Here is a 19,835-nt window from a genome sequence, read left to right on the forward strand (position 1 = left end):
GGCACATTTACTTACCCGTCGCGTTGCGTGTGCCGATCTGGAATGTCCGATGAGGATTCGGAGCTGCCGCGATTCACTTACAGCGTGCGCCTGATCTCTTGAATGTGTCGCTTCCCCGCTCAGGTCCGCCGGAGTTCACCATCTTCTTCCCGATGTATGTGAGTGCTAATCTTGCGACACAATTTGAATTGTAAGTTCCGCGGTTTGTCCGAATCAGTCGGGTTGTCCGACATCCACGCCCCCCGATTTGTGTTGCATGCAAGCCGATGCGCCACAATCCGTTCGCGTGCGACAAAATCCCCTGTGCAATTCAGGGCAAATTCAAAATATTCAGGAAACCCGTATGAAATGCGTCCGATGGACCCTTCGTAAATGTGCCCCATGGTGTCTGTTTTGTAGGCAGCATGTTACAGAGCAGGAGAAGCTGAGGATATTGTACATAGTGTCCTATCTGTAGACAGCTTGTTATATAGCAAAAGAAGCTGAGCAGATTGTACATAGTGTCCTATCTGTAGACACCATGTTGTAGAGCAGGAGAATCTAAGGAAACTGTACATAGCGTCCTACCTGCAGGCAACATGTTATAGAGTAGGAGGAGCTGAGCAGATTATACTTAGTTTCCTATATGCAGGCAGCATGTTATAGAGCAGGAGGAGCTGAGCAGATTGTACATAGTGTCCTATCTGTAGCCAGCATCTTATAGAGCAGGAGAAGCTGAGGAGATTGTAGACAGTGTCCTATCTGCATGAAACATGTTATAGATCAGGAGGAGCTGAGCAGATTGTACATAGCGTCCTATCTGTATACAGCATCTTATAGAGCAGGAGGAGCTGAGTAGATTGTACATAGTGTCCTATCTGTAGACAGCATCTTATAGAGCAGGAGGAGCTTAGCAGATTGTACATAGTGTCCTATCTGTAGGCAGCATCTTATAGAGCAAGAGGAGCTGAGCAGAGAAAAAACAACATTATACACAGTGGGGTGTCAAATGAAGGGGGCGTTATACTATGTGTGGGCCATTAAGGGGATAGGAAGGGAGGATAGTATACTTTGTGGGCACAGAAGGGAAGGTGTAAGGGTGCGGCTCACAACCTGAAAATTGTAGGGCACCTAAAAATAAAATCTGATTGAGGACCAGTGACTTATTAACAAACCAAACAATAAGAAGGGTGTAATACTTAATTTTCTCCAAGGAGGCATCGCAGAGATATTGATCCACACAGATTTCAGATAAAAACTGGTGGTTATGTAACTTTTGTATATTTGATGACTATTGTGGCTGTGTACTGGGCTGATCTATAGATATGAGGCCACTAATTCTCACATATCTATTATTACAACACACTTTATTCTCTAGGTACAATGTGCTTAGATTTACCCCATGTAAATGGCTGCAATCAATCACCAGGTTTCAGCCAATTATATATAAGTGTAAATACACACATCTGTCACAAGATCAATTTACTCAGACCCCGAGCAGAACATTTAAGAGCTACAATTAAGTGTAACTAGCAGGAAACAAATGGATGAAGTGTGTGCGAGTGCTGGTATTATTCCAGGCACAGACCTAATGAGCTGACACCTCCAGCATCTCAGCTTCTTCTCATCCACAAAGATATAGGAGCAGTGGATGGAGACTTACAATCCTGATGGTGAGGTCTTCTTTTATGACATGACAAAAGCATACTCTGCAATCACTACAATGATTTGGTCAAGAAGATGAAGGACCATAGGACCATGAGTAACTGATCACCTGGAGGTACATCTCGTAGGACCACCTCTAATCAAGAGAATAAAAGTCCACCATGTGAATAGAGTAGTGATACCCAAACATCTACGTGATGTCCACGGAAGCCCATTTTTTCCATGGAGGACCCTTGTTCTTCTAACTAGTGGTGGTCCTGGCTATTGGACCCCCCATATCTCAGATACTTCTCTCAATATCAAAGTTTTATTCCACAAGGAACATCCAACTATGGGGATCAGACGTGTTGACTTTCAACATTCTTAAGTAGAAATGAGTGGACCCGATGGTAGGGTTCATTGTTCGAGTTCGACCGCCTGACCCAGACATATTGGCAAATTGAGGCCCCTAGCAATTAGCCATGGCAATGAATATCCAGGGGGCAATCTGGCAATATGTCTAGGTCAAGTATCCGAACCTGAACCAGACCATCGGGTCCTCTTATTTCTATGCTTAAATATTTGTCCCCATAACAAAGCCGTCATTGAAAAATTCTATGTCAATTGTGTGTATTTGTGGACAAGTTAGGAAGACCAGCTGTTGGCCAAATTAAAGAGGTTCTCCAGAGGTTCAAAAACATTTCTCTTTTCTTACCTAAAACAGTTCCTCTCCGGACCTTGTGGATTGTGTAGTATTACATCTATTACAATACAGCTGAGGTGCAATACTGGAACAAGTATTGGTCTTCTGTGATGGTGTTTATGGAAGAAACCAGTTATATTTTTCAACCTACAGACAACCCCATTAAAGGGAAGATGTCATGGCAATTTGGGGCACTAAACCACCCACAGGTCTTTATGGACTGGTGGGTTAGTATCCCAAATCACCATGTAGTATTTTTAAGCTATCATATTACAGAAAATTCATACTCACCTTGTCCTGTGCTCCATTCGGCAGCTTCGCTATGCAGCTAGTGAAGCCGGCGTAGTACACCGAAGCTTCACTGCGCAAGCACTGGAGGTACAGGACATGCGCATTGGAAGCTGGGCAATTAACTTGTCGCATCGCGAGAGGAGCCGCGGGCAATGGATCTTCTGATGTGTGCCCATTAGACTTACTCCAAGGGGAGTATAATTTCTATTATCTTATTTTTTGGCATGTAAAGACTTCAAAAAGGTCGATTTGGGACCCAAATTGACCTGACAACTCCTCTTTCTGCTCTTTAAGCTAGTGAGCAACCTAGAAGTAAGAGGAGAGACCAAGATACGTTCAGTGCAAATGGTTCAGGGTACAGCACATGGAGGGGCCGCCTCCTGGGCACTTGATATTTGTACATCTTACATGAAAGTCACCCCATTTAAAGACTCCCTTTAAAGTATCTGAAAGTTTAAGGTTCCCTTAAAGTCCTGCATAGCTCATACACTAAAATACACTCATATACTAAAATTTCACCACTTTTTCTCTGTTTTCTACTAATCTGTTTTCTCCCTGGAGAGATTTTAATATAAAGCATGTGCCTAATTCTGCACACATAAAGCAATGCATTAAAACCAGCGAGTATGACACATGAGGAAAGACAGTCCCCGTACTTTCCCAGGTTATTTAATAGCTAAATGAGAGTAGAACAAGTAGGACTTTGTGCGGGAGCAATGGTGAAATGAATGAGGGGTGAGAGGTGTAAATGTGATAATATACAGCGCTTACAACAGAATTTTTTTTCACTTTTGTACTCCATGCATATTCCAGTCACTAAAATAAAAAGCTGGTCCTAATGTGATATCCGCACATCTGGAGCACCGCACCGGGGGATGGGGGAAATGAATTCATAGCGAAGAAAATGTAGGTCTAATTGTAAAATAAAAGTGCCACATAGCATTACCAACCCGAAACAAGCCTTAACCACTAGATGTACATGTTGTATGTTACATTTACTATATGTCATCACACATGTTACGTTTTACACACACTGTTATAGATTACTCTTACTATATGTACCATTCCATTGATCTTACACTAATTAAGTTTTATATGATGTGTATTACATTTTACTAGTAGTACCTGCTGTATGCTAAATATAATATGTGTTATACTGTATATGTTACCTGCTACAATTACTATATGTTACAATATATTGTACATTACACTTACTAGTAGTACATGCTGTATGCTAAATATAATATGTGTTATACTGTATATGTTACCTGCTACACTTACTATATGTTACAATATATTGTACATTACACTTACTAGTAGTACATGCTGTATGCTACATATAATATGTGTTATACTGTATACCTTACCTGCAACACTTACTATATGTTACAATATATTGTACATTACACTTACTAGTATTACCTGCTGTATGCTACATATAATATGTGTTATATTGTATACCTTACCTGCTACACTTACTATATGTTACAATATATTGTACATTACACTTACTAGTAGTACCTGCTGTATGCTACATATAATATGTGTTATAATGTATTATACATCCTACACCTACTATATGTTACAATATATTGTACATTACACTTACTAGTAGTACATGCTGTATGTTACATATAATATGTGTTATACTGTATATCTTACCTGCTACACTTACTATATGTTACAATATGTTGTACATTACACTTACTAGTAGTACATGCTGTATGCTAAATATAATATGTGTTATACTGTATATCTTACCTGATACACTTACTATATGTTACAATGTATTGTACATTACACTTACTAGTTGTACATGTTGAACGCTACATTTACTATGAGTTATGTATATTATCTGCTTCACTTACTATGTTACTCTATGTTTTATATTTTGTGTTACACTTACATGTTGTGCATGTCATATGCTACATTTACAAAGTGTTAGAAATGTTATCTCCTACACTTACTATATGTTATATGTTACAATTACTATATGTCCTATGTTATATTGTGTTACACCGTATATATGTTATCTGTTACACTTACTATGTTACACTTATTATATGTTTAATATGTAGTACAGCACACTTACTAGTTATACATGTTGTATGCAGCATTTACTAGAAGTTATATATGTCGTCTGCTACATGTACTATATGTTACTTGTCACTCTCACTATAAGTTGTGTTTTACACTCATGGGCACATTTACTTACCTGTCCGGAGGAGTTGAAAGTGCATTGTCTGACCAACATGCACTGCGATTCACTATGATCGTGCACCCAATATCCTGCATGTGTCGCTTCCCCGCTCAGGTCCGACGGAGTTCACCATTTTCTTCCTGGTGCATGTAAGTTCTTGGTCTTGCAACACAATTTGAAAGCTAAATCCTGCGCTCAGTACGAATTAGTCGAATCCTCCGACGGCCCGCCCCTCGATTTCTGTTGCATGAAAGCCGGCACCGCTGCGTCACAATCCGATCACGTGCGACACAATCCACTGTTAAATACTTGTCACAATGTGCAATCCCTGAAAACATCGGGAGGTCCCACGAAAGTGCTTCTGCGGAGATTTAGTAAATAAGCCCCTATATTTTGAAATCCCAAATAAACTGTTATATAAGGATTCGGTCGGTAGCATCATATGGTGTAGCAAGTGCTGCTGTAAGTTTAATTGTCCTGCTTCATTATAGCAAGTAAGCAATGGATTTTATCATAGTCTAACACTAAATTTATGTTATATAGAGTATGTGGCTACACTAACATAGTTATACATGTTGTATAGTATAATTACTAGATCTCATATATGCTGTATGCTATACTTACTATATTCTGTTTGGAAAACCTTTATGCTCTGTTATATTTACTACACATTATACATACAATTACGATACTAAAGTATTATATACCAGTTTTCTGACATCTTTGCACGTTCTTTTTAGTGCAAACTGCTTGCACAAGTATTTTAGTAGTGTCTTGCAAGCCCGGAGGCGTATAGCCGTTGGGCTAATGACTGCACAAAGGGGTCTTAGTTAGCGGGGTTCTATGTACAGGAATAGGCCCTCTTTGACTGAGGTGGTTTTTCCTTTCCTTTCTGTCTCCCTGCGTATCCCAGGGAGGTGGGGGCTACGTGACTAGGGGCGGGGCTTGTGTTGTGGGTGGTACAGGAAGTGAGCATAGCTTAAATAGGAGCTGCAGACGTCACTCACCCTCTTTCTGGATCGCGTTTCCCACCTGCCCTCCCTTTGTTTAAGGTATTTTCGGCGTTGCTCTTGTCACAGCTGGCGGTTAGTTGGGTTATTTGGCCTACATGCCCATTGGCTGGCAGGCATACAGGTGGGAGGGGTTTTGTTGCACTTTGTTGTTATTTAAATTTGTTTACCTGTTCAAATTATGTTTTAAATAATACAAAAAAATAATATAAAAAATAACAAATGTTTATTACAATAATATATAAAGCTGTGGCTGACCCTTACGTCAACCCACATATGTTCAACTTTAATACAAGTCTCCGTGTGTTTTTTATCGGCGAATATTGGTTTAGGGTTAAAGGGGCCTGTGCTCCCGGTGGTTTATGGTTTAACTTTATTTGGACAGTCTGCACCACATATGTGTTGCACGTGACCCTTTTGTGGCGCGGCTGCACTAGTCTTCATGTGACACAAATTAGGGGGTGCTCTGGAGCTCAGTTGGACCGTGCGCTAGATTTATCATGTGTCACACACCCCATGTTAAAGGTGCACCAAAAAAAGTGGTGCACAATGTCGGGGCAGTGCAGGGGGCACCAGATTCATGAAGAACATGCTCCAGAAATAAGGAATCTGGCAAACTGCACTGCTCTTAGTAAATGTGTCCCTATATGTTGTAACATATACTTAATGATTTTTAAGTTGCATACTTAGTATATTTCTATGGCAGATCCTACTTGGTGTAGAATTCCCTAACCGTACAGCTTGAATAGTTGCTAGTTGTAATGAGTGCTCAGATGTGCCTGCCCACTCGGCCATTGTCCATGCCCCGTCTATGCCCCCCTTGGTGTGGTAATGGTGTGAAGGGGAAATAATTGCAACTGCTGGTGGTTTGCTAGCAACAACGGTTATTTCAGGTTTTCTGGGCCAGTTTTCTGCCATAAAGTTTAAATGATAAAATTCTGGTTGCTTTTAACCACCAACAGGTCAAGTTGAGAAGCGCATTGTATATACAGGTTATTCTTAGAATCTGATAGTATGCATTAAATGCCTTAGCTCCCCCTAGTGGTGGTATCAGGTAATAAAGGTTTTATTATTTACCTCTATACTCATGTAGGATGTAGAGGTAGACCTTTGGACAATATAATAGTTTACTAATTGCACTTTATGTTATAATATATACTTTGTGACTTCTCATATCATCTGCTATGAAGTCACATCATCATGTTAGTTTCTTTCTGTTCATTGTCTCTAAAAATTCTCATTAAATATGATGTTCCCTAGATGGAAACAAAAATTATTATCGAAACTAGTGTGGATAAGGAGTGGAGAAATATAGACTATGGTATGAGAAGATGAGATCACACATACAGGATTTGGAGGAATTTCTTACAAATTATAATTGGAAAGCTTATCTGGGAAAGGATGTTTTTAGAAAGTACACAGAGGTTCTTGACGAATACTAAGGACTGAGAGATAAGACGCGGCCTGGGAAAAAAGGTTGTAGACATGATGGACCACTGGTGACACAGTGTCTAGAGAGTGGCTGGTATCGTATGAGAACAAGCAAGGGTGGGACTGAGATTACGCCTGACATAGGGTAATGGGAGAGGTCAATACACCCTATTTAGAGCTTTGTCCATGAAATTTTTTTAAAATTTCAATCCCCAGTGATCTTTACACAATAAAGATTTTTTTTTTAACCCCTTACTTTTCAATTTTACTCAGTTTTATTGTCTTCATGGGAATACCCATCTAAGGCTCTTTAAAAGGACCAATTAGTAGGTCAACAAAATGACCATTCTTAGTATGGGTAGTTGCTGATAATCGGCAAAACCATCCATGAACAGGGATTTTACATGCCTAGAGTACTGCTGATCTATACTTAGGATAGGTCCCCAATATCAGTATGCATTCAGTGGATATTTGTTGATGGGCTTTCATTGAGCTCTTACAACAATGGCAGTATTTGTTCTCATAACCACAGTAGTTTTAGATATTTTTGGTGTTCCCATTGACTTGAATGAGTGCATGGTCATGTCAACCATAACTAACTTCAAGTAACTAAGAAGATACAGATCAATATAGAAAAGCTGAGAGTCCTGATTGTGTGCGGGTGGGTAAATCAGGACTCCCATAGTCACTGTATGTGTGGGGTAATCAGGACTCCCCTAGTCAATAACTGTGTGTGCTGGTGGGGCAATCAGGACTCCCCCAGTCACTGTGTGGGTGGGGCAATCATGACTCCCCCAGTCACTGTGTGGGTGGGATAATCATGACTCCCCTAGTCACTGTGTGGGTGGGGTAATCAGGACTCCCCCAGTCACTGTGTGGGTGGGGTAATGGGACTCCCCTAGTCACTGTGTGGGCGGGGTAATCAGAACTCCCCCAGTCACTGTGTGGGTGGGATAATCAGGACTCCCCCAGTCACTTTGTGTGTGTGGGGCAATCAGGACTTCCCCAGTCACTGTATGTGTGTGGGGTAATTAGGACTCTCTCAGTCACTGTGTGTGTGGGTGTGTGTGTGTGTGGGGAGGGGGGTAATCAGGACTCCCTAGTCAATAATTGTGTGTATGGGTGGGGCAATCAGGACTCCCCCAGTCACTGTATTTGTGTGGGGTAATCAGGACTCCCTTAGTCACTGTGTGTGTGTGTGTGTGTGGGGTGGGGGTGGTAATCAGGACTCCCTAGTCAATAATTGTGTGTATGGGTTGGGCAATCAGGACTCCCCCAGTCACTGTATGTTTGTGGGGTAATCAGGACTCCCTTAGTCACTGTTTGTGTGTGGGGTAATCAGGACTCCCCCAGTCACTGTGTGTGTGTGTGTGTGGTGGTGGTGGTGGGTCATCAAGACACTGTGTGTGTGTGGGGGGGTAATCAGGACTCCCCCAAGCACTGTGTGTGTGTCGGGGGGGAGTGGGGGGGGTAATAAGGACACCCCTAGTCAGTAATTGTGTGTGTGGGAGGGACAATTAGGACTCCCCCAGTCACTGTGTGGGTGGGGTAATCAGGACATCATTATTTATTCTGCTTTTTCCTACAAAATGCTGCATAGAATTCTATAAAACTATATATTGCAAGTCCTTCTCTTCTATCACATCTCCTTTTAAGATATAAGACCATGAAATGAAACAGCAATCCATACTCAAGGTCACTAACTCACTAACTGGAGGTATTTGATTTCCCCTTGTACTAAGAAGAGTCTACAAGATATAAAGGGTGTGATCCTGACACGAATAACCCATAACCATTTATTGTCTCTGTAAGAACTGTATTAAAGAATTGACTGGACTGGGCCGGTATCCATGGAGGAGCGGCATACTCTTCAACCGTCCGGGTACAAACAGAGACACATCTTAACAAACAATCCGGTACAAGCCAAGCCTGTTAAGAAGAAAATCCAATGAACAAACACTCGAGACGTCTTACTGGAGGATCCGGAGCTCTGATGGAATGTTTCCTGATAATACGGCTTAAACGTTGTCCTCTTCTATGGGCCAGGTGTGGCTTTTTTATGTATGTATTTGCTTCTATCATTTTTCGTGCACTTTGTTGGGTTATTTTCAGCCTCAGCATGACAAAGAAGCTATTCCTTGCTGGATGTGCTATTATCTAGGGTACAGAGCCGGCTCTTTCATCTCCGGTAGCACACCTCCACTTGTGATCTGATGGCAGCCCACTGAGGACAGGCAACATCAAACAGCAGCTTTCAATGAGGCAGGTAATCTGCGGACCCAGGCCAGGACTTGTGATCACAAGATGACTTCCCAGTGTTTGCTCACCTTTGTGTAATGTGGTTCCCATAAGTGTTCTTCACAAATTATCAAGATGGGAGATGTTTTCATAACTAATAAAGCAATGGTGATTGTCCCGGCACAGAGAGGACTCTTACAGGTCTTGAGTATTGTATGTATGGCACTTTGTATTATTATGCTGTCTCATTCCCATCCTGTCTCCGTGCCTCAGGGACAAGTGTCATTGTATATGTATGCTATAGATTTTATTATACTGTTACATTACAAAAATACTGATGCAGATCACTTACATGGCAGAGTAAGACCGTCAGGCGCAGTTAGGCTGCATTCACACATAGCATGTAAATTGTGTTTGGAAACGCAATTAAAAGGCTGCATGGGGAGGAGATTGGCCGGACTGCACTGTGTTAACATCAGGTTTACATTGTGTTTACTTTGTGCCTGTGTAAGTGCAAAAAACGCATGCGTTTTTTAACGGACTGCTCAAAAACGTCCTAAAAACAGGTTCAAATCGCCACCATACAACCGCTGAGGAGAGGAGTTTTGCCTAATTACATTGCTGTTAAAATTAGCATTTCCAAAACACATTGGGGCACATTTACTAAGGGTCCACAGCCGCGAATCCGTCGGGTTTTTCCGAATATTTCCGCTTTGCACTGTATTTCACAGGATTGTGGCGCACACGATCGATTTTTGCCGCAATCGTGCCGACTTTCACACGACAGAAATCGGGGGGCGTGGCCACCGGACAACCCGAAGGATTCGGAAAAACCACAGAATTTAAAAAGCCATTTGTGTCGCAAGATCAAGCACTCACATACACCAGAAAAAAGCAGGTGAACTCCGGCGGACCTCGGCGCAGCAGCGACACCTGGTGAATATCGGCGCACGGACCTTAGTGAATCCCGGCAGAACCCGAATCAGCGTCAGAGAACCCGCCGCTAGATCGCGACTGGACCGGGTAATTAAATGTGCCCCGTTGATTACAAAATGTTGATGTATGTTAACACTGTGTTAAAATATGTTTTCACGTCGCTTTTTGTAAAAGCAAATGTTAACAGCAGTGTAATTAGGCAAATCACTTCTCCTTGGCTGTTGTGATGTGTTAAAAACGCAATGTAAATGCAACGTGTGAACGAAGCCTTATTTCCAAGGTCACGCCACCTATTGTTGGACTGGTCAGAAAAGTGTTTACAAGGTGTCTATACTGTGCCACTTTTTTGTTTTTCGCTCAAATTGCAACTAAATTCTGTCGAAAACTGATATTTCTCTGTACAGGAGCCGCTACGATCACATCCGGGGTATGAATTCTGTTTGTCTGTTCACCATAAGAGCATAAAAACAGAATTGAAACTGAATTGAATGAACGAGTTCATCCGATCCTGGAGAAAAATAATCTTGCGTAAATTGCTACTTTTTTCTGACAATCCATGTCGGACATAAAGGACATGAGCGCTGTGTGATATATATATAAAAAAAATTATAAAATCTTGGTCATGTATTATGGAATATTATGGAATATTACGTGTACTTGGCACATGTTTAGCGTGGAGATTAGACCGGCACACATGGCACACAGGGAATGGAGTTACAACCTGTTGTTTTCCAGCCACATGTGATAAAACGCTAACACTTAGCGAGCAGCTGAGATGGAAATAAGTGTCTCTGCAGGGAAGGATCTAATAAAACTGCAACAAGGTTATTGGAAACAAGAAGATTCTGGTTACTGGTTTCTAAGCTAAGAAAACTATCAGAGTGACTGGCAGGAGGTGCCCAGCAGGAGCGGGCAGCAGGGCGGTTATTACACAGATAAACACACTCCATGAGAACAGTGGGGGGGTGCAGATCTGAAAGACAAACAAAATCCCACTCCACTCCTCGTCTACTGGAGACCCTCCCCGGAGACGTGCACAATTGAAGCAGGTGTGAAAGGTCCAAGATGCAAACAGAAACAGATGAAAGAGAGAGCACTCCAGAGGCCACACCATGGCACACACTGCACTCCGCCATTATCTACATCAGAGTGGGACCACCCAGAGGATCTGGCAGTAATTAGGAAAGGGGTGGGGGGTGCTTACATCATATCTATGCATGCCTGGTGAATGCAATCTGCATGAGGGAACACAAATGAAAGTCTGCGTTGAGAAAACAAATTATAATAAAAAGAAATTAACATAAAAACACATTATTGGTACTGGGGGCCCGGCACTGCGCCGGCCCTATGGAACATGATACACAATCGCAGAGGTTCATATCATCAGTGCAGGGGTAGGATGGCAGGCAAGTCATCAGCTCCTGGACTCATGGAAGTGTGGATGAAAACATTACATGGAATCACAACCTTTCCAGTTTTTGGATTAACTTAGTAGTTAATTGTATCTCGGGTCCATAGAAAACCAAAGTTTAGAGACTGCCTTGATTATATTGACTTAAAGGATAAGTCACATTAGGACAACCCCTTTGTATAGTGAAGTTGACCCAATGGACCTGACACTAGGCATTGTTGACTATTAAAGGAAGCTCCAGCTGGTCACACATACATTATTGCATAAATGGAACCAAATCAATGGCCGTTCATGTAATAGGTTAATGGGCTGGGTGTATAATACCAAAGGGTTTTCCAAGACTTACAAAAAATGTATAATATCTATAAAATAGGTCTTCAAAATCACATTGGTTGGATCCCAGCACCCCCACATATGAGGTGTTCTCAGCAGCTGATACATAGAGGATGGGACAGGAAGCAGACAACGCCGTCCTCAGCATAGTGGTCAGACCAGGTACTGCAGCTCAGCACAGCTGTTTATATCCAACACTGGAGAACATAGACACCACTTTACCTTTTTCCATTGGAATCACGAAGCGCAGCTTTGCTCATCTCCCTGGACCTGGTCTCTATCTCCTGGACTTGTTCTAGCAGGGTTTTATTACATGTGTGCTTGGCTCTGAAAGTATGAAACAAAAACAACAATTCAGACATAATCTTTCAAAGGTTTTTATCGTAATTTAATCTTTTTATATTCATTACTGTGAAACTCTTTAAAAAGCATCCGTCCACTTGTCTAATAAGAAAAAATCTACCCTCTAAACCCCTCTAATTTTGATCCATTAGGACAAATAGAAGCATAACCCAATACAATATATGCAACGTGGCCTCCTATCTACCAGTGTGATCCATTGTTTCTAGCAGACATGCACACTTGAGCATTAGAAATCAAAACATCTTGTATGACATCACATGAGCAGGGATATAACTAGCTGTGCACCTGTGTGACATCACATGACAAGGGATATAACGAGCAGTGCACCTGTGTGACATCACATGAGCAGGGATATAACTAGCTGTGCACCTGTGTGACATCACATGACAAGGGATATAACGAGCAGTGCACCTGTGTGACATCACATGAGCAGGGATATAAGTAGCTGTGCACCTGTGTGACATCATATGAGCAGGGATATAACGAGCTGTGCACCTGTGTGACATCACATGAGCAGGGATATAATGAGCCTTGCAACTGTGTGACATCACATGACCAGGGATATAACGAGCCGTGCACCTGTGTGACATCACATGAGCAAGGAATATAACAAGCTGTGTACCTGTGTGATATCACATGAGCAGGGATACAACAAGGTGTGCACCTGTGAGACATCACATGAGCAGGGATATATAGCGAGCCGTGCACCTATGTGACATCACATGACCAGGGATATAACGAGCAGTGCACGTGTGTGACATCACAAGAGCAGGGATCTAACAAGCTGTGAACCTTTGTGACATCACATAAGTAGGGATATAACTAGCTGGGCACCTGTGTGATAGCACATGACCAGGGATATATAACGAGCAGTGCACCTGTGTGACATCACATGACCAGGGAATATATAACGAGCCGTGCACCTGTGTGACATCACATGACCAGGGATATATAACGAGCAGTGCACCTGTGTGACATCACATGACCAGGGATATAACGAGACGAACACCTGTGTGACATCACATGACCAGGGATATATAACGAGCAGTGCACCTGTGTGTCATCACATGACCAGGGATAAAACAGGTTTTGCACAATTAAACATGGGACATTCCCTTTAGGGTGAGGTTTTTTTTAAAAATTTTATACCCCATAGAAGTGACAAACCTCAACCATGTAATAATACTTGTACACGTTGGGTTAAAATATCACAAAAAAATTCTGCAACCAAAAAACCATTCTGAATTGAAAAGTCAAGACAAGACGGGGGGGGGGGGGGAGACAGAAATAAAATAATTGAGACTCTGAGCACTGAGACATACAAAAAGCATAACTTCACAAACAAGACTCCCATCTTCAGGGAATGACATTCTCTTCAATTATTGACAGTGAGAAATTCTAGCGGAGTGCTGCCAGAAGCAGGAGGTGTAATTGTGCCTTGGAACCGCTCTCCATAATGTCATAACATGAGAATTGAAGCGGAGCATGGCCCCAGATTTGTTTATTCAGACAGGCACCAGGGATGTCAAATAACAAAAAGAGGAGCTAATCAGATAATAGAACAATCATCTTCCACCAGGGTGTCCCGAAATAAGCTCAGCAGGACACACAGCAGATAGTTATGGAGCAGCACAAATGAGTGAGGAGCCACAATGTATCGGTGCGCTGCCGGGATACAATACAAGTATAAAGAAGACATAACTATAATATGACAGAAGCCAGAGCCTAACCGGGAGAATAGGACCATGTTTAACCCTTGTCACTTATTCAGATGCAGACGTAAAAGATGATTAAGAGGAAAATAACGGATAAATGTGGAAAAAGATGAGGATGAAAGCTGTGAGACATCTGCTCATCCATTATCACTGCTGTGTGTTAGCGCTTGGGTTTCCCTATGTACTATATACAGAAAGGACTCCGCTAATATATAACTGTGTATAGATATATAACAGTGTAAACATAAATCGCTAAACAAATTTTGGGGGCCTTTAACAACTCCGGTGACCTTTGACCCTGTAGAAGTGTTAAAATAATTCATAAGAATAAGTGGAAGTGATGATATGGCCTAATCTCTGGGATTATACGTAGAGACATCCATAGAAGATGTTTGGAACAACCCCCCAGCAGAGTTCCCTCAAGTATGCCTCCCACATCCTCCCTGTCTTGACCCACCCTCTAATGATGTTGCCTCGCTGCACAAGGAAACTTTGCGCATGCACGGTGAGTCTTATTACCGACATGGGTAGTGAGTAGTATACCTCCAGCGGCTCACTGTCTAGCTACCATGGGCAGGAGAACGAAGCATGCGCAGTGAGGGGCGGTCGGCAATACAACATCAAGCGCAAAGTTTCCTTGTGTGGTGAGCTGACATCATTACAGGATGGGTCAAGACAGGAAGGATGTGGGAGTGGGTTTGGGTGCTTAATGATGACCGGGGCACCGAGTGACTGTATTATGCAAATGAGCAGCAGGACGTTAGAATTTGAAATGCGCACCCCCCTCCCTCCTCCCCGGACTTCACTTCGGGTGGTGGCAGGGAGCCAGGTTAAGTTTGATATTGCATATTTCACAAAGTAAGCCACACATATGATAAAAACATCATTGCTATCTACTATATAGTGTCTATAGGAACCTATAGAGTGAAAATTCTATGTATTAAAATTCTATGAGTGAAAAGTGAAAAATACTCCTCTGGTGACAGGTTCCCTTTAAGTTTATTATGCCCTTGTTTTTAAGAATTAAATGCTTTATGCAAAACATATGCAAATGAGCCTGGGGAGCTCCAGGTTCCATTTAAGCCTATGGAGACAAGAGCCCCTCATACTCAGAAGGGGCCACACACCAGTATGTCAGTGTGCTTGGTTTACAATACTTCATCCTGGTGGTAGATGTCCACTTTTGTTCCACTTTTATCAATTAGCAGAAAAAATACTGAAATATTAATTAGGCTCTCTACTGTCAGATGTGTGTGGTTCTGGGTTGTAGTAGGACACTTGGCTCCACCCATATGAGACCTAAAAATATTCACAGGAATGGTAAGAACTGTATCAAATATTCCCATAGCAACAGAACCTGTGGAACTATGCTGATAAAAAGATGCAATTTAGGTGTAAGGACTTCTCTAAAGGGGTATCTGGGACATGTCTAGAATAAGGGTCGCCCACTCTATCTTATGTCAATCTATTATCTTGTATGGGGAGGTTATGAAAATGTCTAAGAAAAGAGAAAGTTGTTTTTTTTTTAAATTTAAAGAATGTTAAGCTTTATTAACCTAAAAGTAACCTCCCCCTTAATATAGTAGTAAAACTGCATTCCAAAAATTGAGATCATTAAAACATCAGCACAATCTAAGTAAGAGATGGAAATCTAGTTGCACATGCCTAAGCTGCAAATATCCTATTCACCCCGGCCACATCCATAAATTAAGAAAAAGAACAAAGCTTCCTTCTTCTCCATAGACATAAAATCCCAGGTTCTACCCTCCCGGATACTTTATAAATCTTCCTGCTAGGCTAATGTAGTATGTAGATAAGGGGCAGACTACCCCCCACTATGCTGGATGTTTACCCTCCCCTGGATTTAGGGATGCACAGCCGCTAGCTCTCCGGCACTGGTAGCAGAAGTGTTTGGGGTCACCCGGGCTGAGTTATGTTATTCTTCTCCTGACAACCTTCTAATCCTGCTGTGTGCAACTGGTGATTTGTGGAGATCTTCCTAGCCAAGCGCCTGAGAAGATACTGAGCATATCCATCACAATGGGCTGCGTTGGCTAATGGCTTGTTCCATCAATTAGTTGGGAAGTGTTATGGAATTTCTAGACTAAGCTATGACAAGTCCCAGTTACACGCCTCAGCTGTACGGCCCCATTGGTTTCTGGGGTTTATGCTCCACATCCTATGATATTGTTTCTCCCCCGGAATATTTATTGCAGATGTATAAATATTTAATGTTTTGCACATGGAAAATGTTTTCTCTGGGAATGGGGCAAATATACAGTTTATTGCGAAGTGTTTATTTGCGGTTAATATATGAATGCATTTTGTGCTGGGGGTTTGAGGAGGGGCGCCGGGTTTTGTATTAGAGGGACTCCAGCTGTTTTTTATAGGTCATGCAATATCATAGGAATAATGAAACGAGACACATGTTTGGGAATGTATCATCACAGGGTGAACGCTGCTACCACCCAATGAACACATAACTTAGGGGTGAGTATGTGATGGTTCACACCTCAGACAGCTCCTCCTTGGTCCCCCGGCTCTGTACACACGCACCCTTGTCTTCAACGTGTTCTGAACTGGGTCATACACTTTAATCTTGCCTTAACCCTCCCAAACTGGATGAGGCCACCCTACTATGCGATGGTGCCTTTTGGCTTTAAGGAGATGGCAATTGTCTGGACTAAAAGTTGGATTTTATGTTTCATGTTTGGTCTGTTCAAAGAGTAATGGGTTAATCCACTCCCTTAGTGACACATGTACACTCAGCCAGGGAATGGTGAAGATCAGGAGGAACAGCTGTTGTCTGAATTAGCACTTGGTCAAGAGCTGCTGCCCTACACATCTGATAGAGGCTTATTTCTGCTGAAACAAAAGGATCACGCATGTTAAAATTGAGTCATATGCAGGACTCAGTCCCGTGACATTAGCAGTTGGGAGAAAGATAGGACACCCACTGAGATGGTTAATGCAGGTGTGGCTAAAATTAAAGGGGTTTTCCATTAAAACTGAGTCTAGTTACAGTAATAGGTGTTGCAGTTCGGCTGGCAGACAGGGACCCCATGCATTAACTTTCTGTATGATGCAAGGACTCCCGTCTGATCCAATTTGTTCATTCTGTGGGACCAGACAATCACACAGGTTCCATTTCCATGGGTTGAACACATTCCTATGCAGTCAGCCTAATTCTGATGTTATGAGTTTTAGCTGTAATGTAAATCCTATAGAGCTTTATGGTTATAGAACTAGGGCAACATAGGGGAAAGTGTTAAAATCATGTTGCTCCTGGGTGCCCCATCTTCGGTGGCTTCCTAGAGTATTCAGACTTTGGGTAATAGCACATTATGTCATGCCCCATAACAAGCCGCACACTTATGCCATATGTGATGCTTGTTGAACCAGTCAGCACCGTGAACGCACGGACACAGCCTTCTAGTGGGGACATGATGAGTGATAACACTGTTATGCCTGGGTACAAAGTGTTTTCTGTTGTGTAACTACAAGGAGCGGAGAGATTGCCGTCCAGGGATCAGTCAGACTGTAGAGTAGGCAAATATTTGTTAGAACACATGTGCCCTCCACCTCTCCTCCTGCATCTGCACAGTATAACGGGATGACGCTACTGCTGACTTCTTACCCGAGCCTGGCAGCAATCTGCTTGTAGGATCAGTCACGTGGTGAATTGGGTTCAGATAAATGAACAAGTGTTTAGAACATGGGATCAGCAGGTTCCATAACGTAGAACAGAACGCAATATGTACTTTTCATTAAAAGGTTCCACAACGTGTAAAGTGACATGTTCAGGAACACTACGCTTAGGAACTGGACTACTCATGGGAGCTCTAATGTTGGTGTAAGTATCTGATGAGCCAATATGAGTGGTCTAGATAGATTAAAATAAACCTATAGTGCTTTACTTTGGCTCCCCGTTGTAGCAATACCTGGCAGAGGGGATGTACAGGGTGCCACAGGATCACTGCAGAATATCTATGCCCTTTGGGGTGGTCACAGGAGCAGGTAGAACCTCGGTGTAGCCAAGTCTGCATGTGTACTGAATATGAGAGGGTAGTAATAAGCTGCTGCCAAATTCTTCTGGTTGTATCCCTTAAAACCAAAGGATCGGGTATGTTGAAATCCACTTGCCTATGCTTTATTTTACCCTCTACATCTGCCGTAGACAATAGATGGTCAGCCAGTCCTGTAGAAACTGGGAAATTTGTCAAATGAATGGTCATCATACGTTTTACGGTAAGAAATATATTGTGACTTACGCTCTCCACACCACGTCTCGTAAGAGGCAGGTAGCCGGGACCAGCAGTAATCCAAGCCAGAAGTATCCACACCTCAGGACCATCCCAGCCTGGAATAAAGGGAGAGAGAACATCAAAGATCCACATGGAATGTATACTACAGGCGGTCCCCTACTTAAGAACACTCGACTTACATACGACCCCTAGTTACAAACGGACCCCTGATTATTGGTAATTTATTGTACTTTAGTCCTAGGCTACAATAAACAGCTGTAACAGTTATCACAGGTGTCTGTAATGAAGCTTTAGTGTTAATCCTGAGTCTTATGACAACCCAACATTTTTAAAATCCAATTGTCGCAGAGACCAAAAAAGTTCTTGTTGGGATTACAATGATAAAATATACAGTTCCGACTTACATACAAATTCAACTTAAGAACAAACCTACAGACCCTATCTTGTATGGTACCCGGGGACTGCCTGTATTATCAAATATCAAGAAACATCTACAGATACAATTACTAGGACACAATACCATTAGCTCTGCCCCTCCAAATTGAGTGCATCCGCATAGCCCCAAAATGTCTGACCTTGAGCTACTTATGTACTAAGTTTCTATGGGCTCACATGCTTAATGTGGGTCTATAAGGGTCGGGCATGGTTTGGAATAATAATTTGTTCCATAAGTAGGTGTAAAATTTAGGTTTCATTCCCTAGATGCTAATGAATAGAGCATATGATAATAGTAAACTTTGTAACATACTCCCTTAGTATTCTCTTTAGTCTTTTTCTGCTGTTTCTCCTCCAGTGAGCAATGTATCTAAAAGCCCTTCCCATTCAGACAGACAGGATGCTAATGAATAACTCTTTCCATATTCCCTTGACTATTCATCTTTCTGAGGAGATAAGACTATCCAGCGACTGCCTGTAAAGAGTCAAGTCATTAGATGCTTTATCAGGCTCCTTTATCTCTCAGCTGTCAGTGGATACAGAACAGAAAGCTGCTGCACACAAACTGCTTAAATAAGAAATTTCCCTGATGGTTGACTACTTTTCACTTCTTTTGTTTGTGGAACTCTTATATCCTGGAATGTTCTGTATTTGCCAAAAATAACTTTAGCCTGAGAGGCTCCTGGTTATGTCCTCGGAACCCCTCTGGGCAAATGAAAATCTGTGGTGCAACACAGTAGAAGTGTAATCTTTAGTATTTATCTAAATCCCATACACACACTGCGGAAATGATCTGAAGCAGAAACGGTTTTCATCTGTGGATTTATGATCTGCGACATATCATGTATCTTCTGCGGATCCTGGTGTGGAAGGACACTTTG

The 19,835-nt window shown here is 42.2% G+C and overlaps 1 protein-coding gene across 5 annotated transcripts in view; it reads right to left on the reverse strand.

The window, feature by feature from the left end:
- ATP8A2 (ATPase phospholipid transporting 8A2) overlaps nucleotides 1–19,835 on the reverse strand; it is a 493,942-nt gene that overhangs the window by 15,097 nt on the left and 459,010 nt on the right. For all 5 annotated transcript variants that reach the window (XM_072134328.1, XM_072134326.1, XM_072134327.1 and 2 more), the window contains 2 exons: nucleotides 18,526–18,614; nucleotides 12,399–12,503 (listed from right to left, as the gene is read on the reverse strand). In XM_072134328.1, the coding sequence (XP_071990429.1) occupies nucleotides 12,399–12,503; nucleotides 18,526–18,614 (194 nt within the window). The remainder of the gene's footprint in view (nucleotides 1–12,398; nucleotides 12,504–18,525; nucleotides 18,615–19,835) is intronic.

Source organism: Engystomops pustulosus, chromosome 2, assembly GCF_040894005.1.
Source record: "Engystomops pustulosus chromosome 2, aEngPut4.maternal, whole genome shotgun sequence".
Classification (NCBI taxonomy): domain Eukaryota; kingdom Metazoa; phylum Chordata; class Amphibia; order Anura; family Leptodactylidae; genus Engystomops; species Engystomops pustulosus.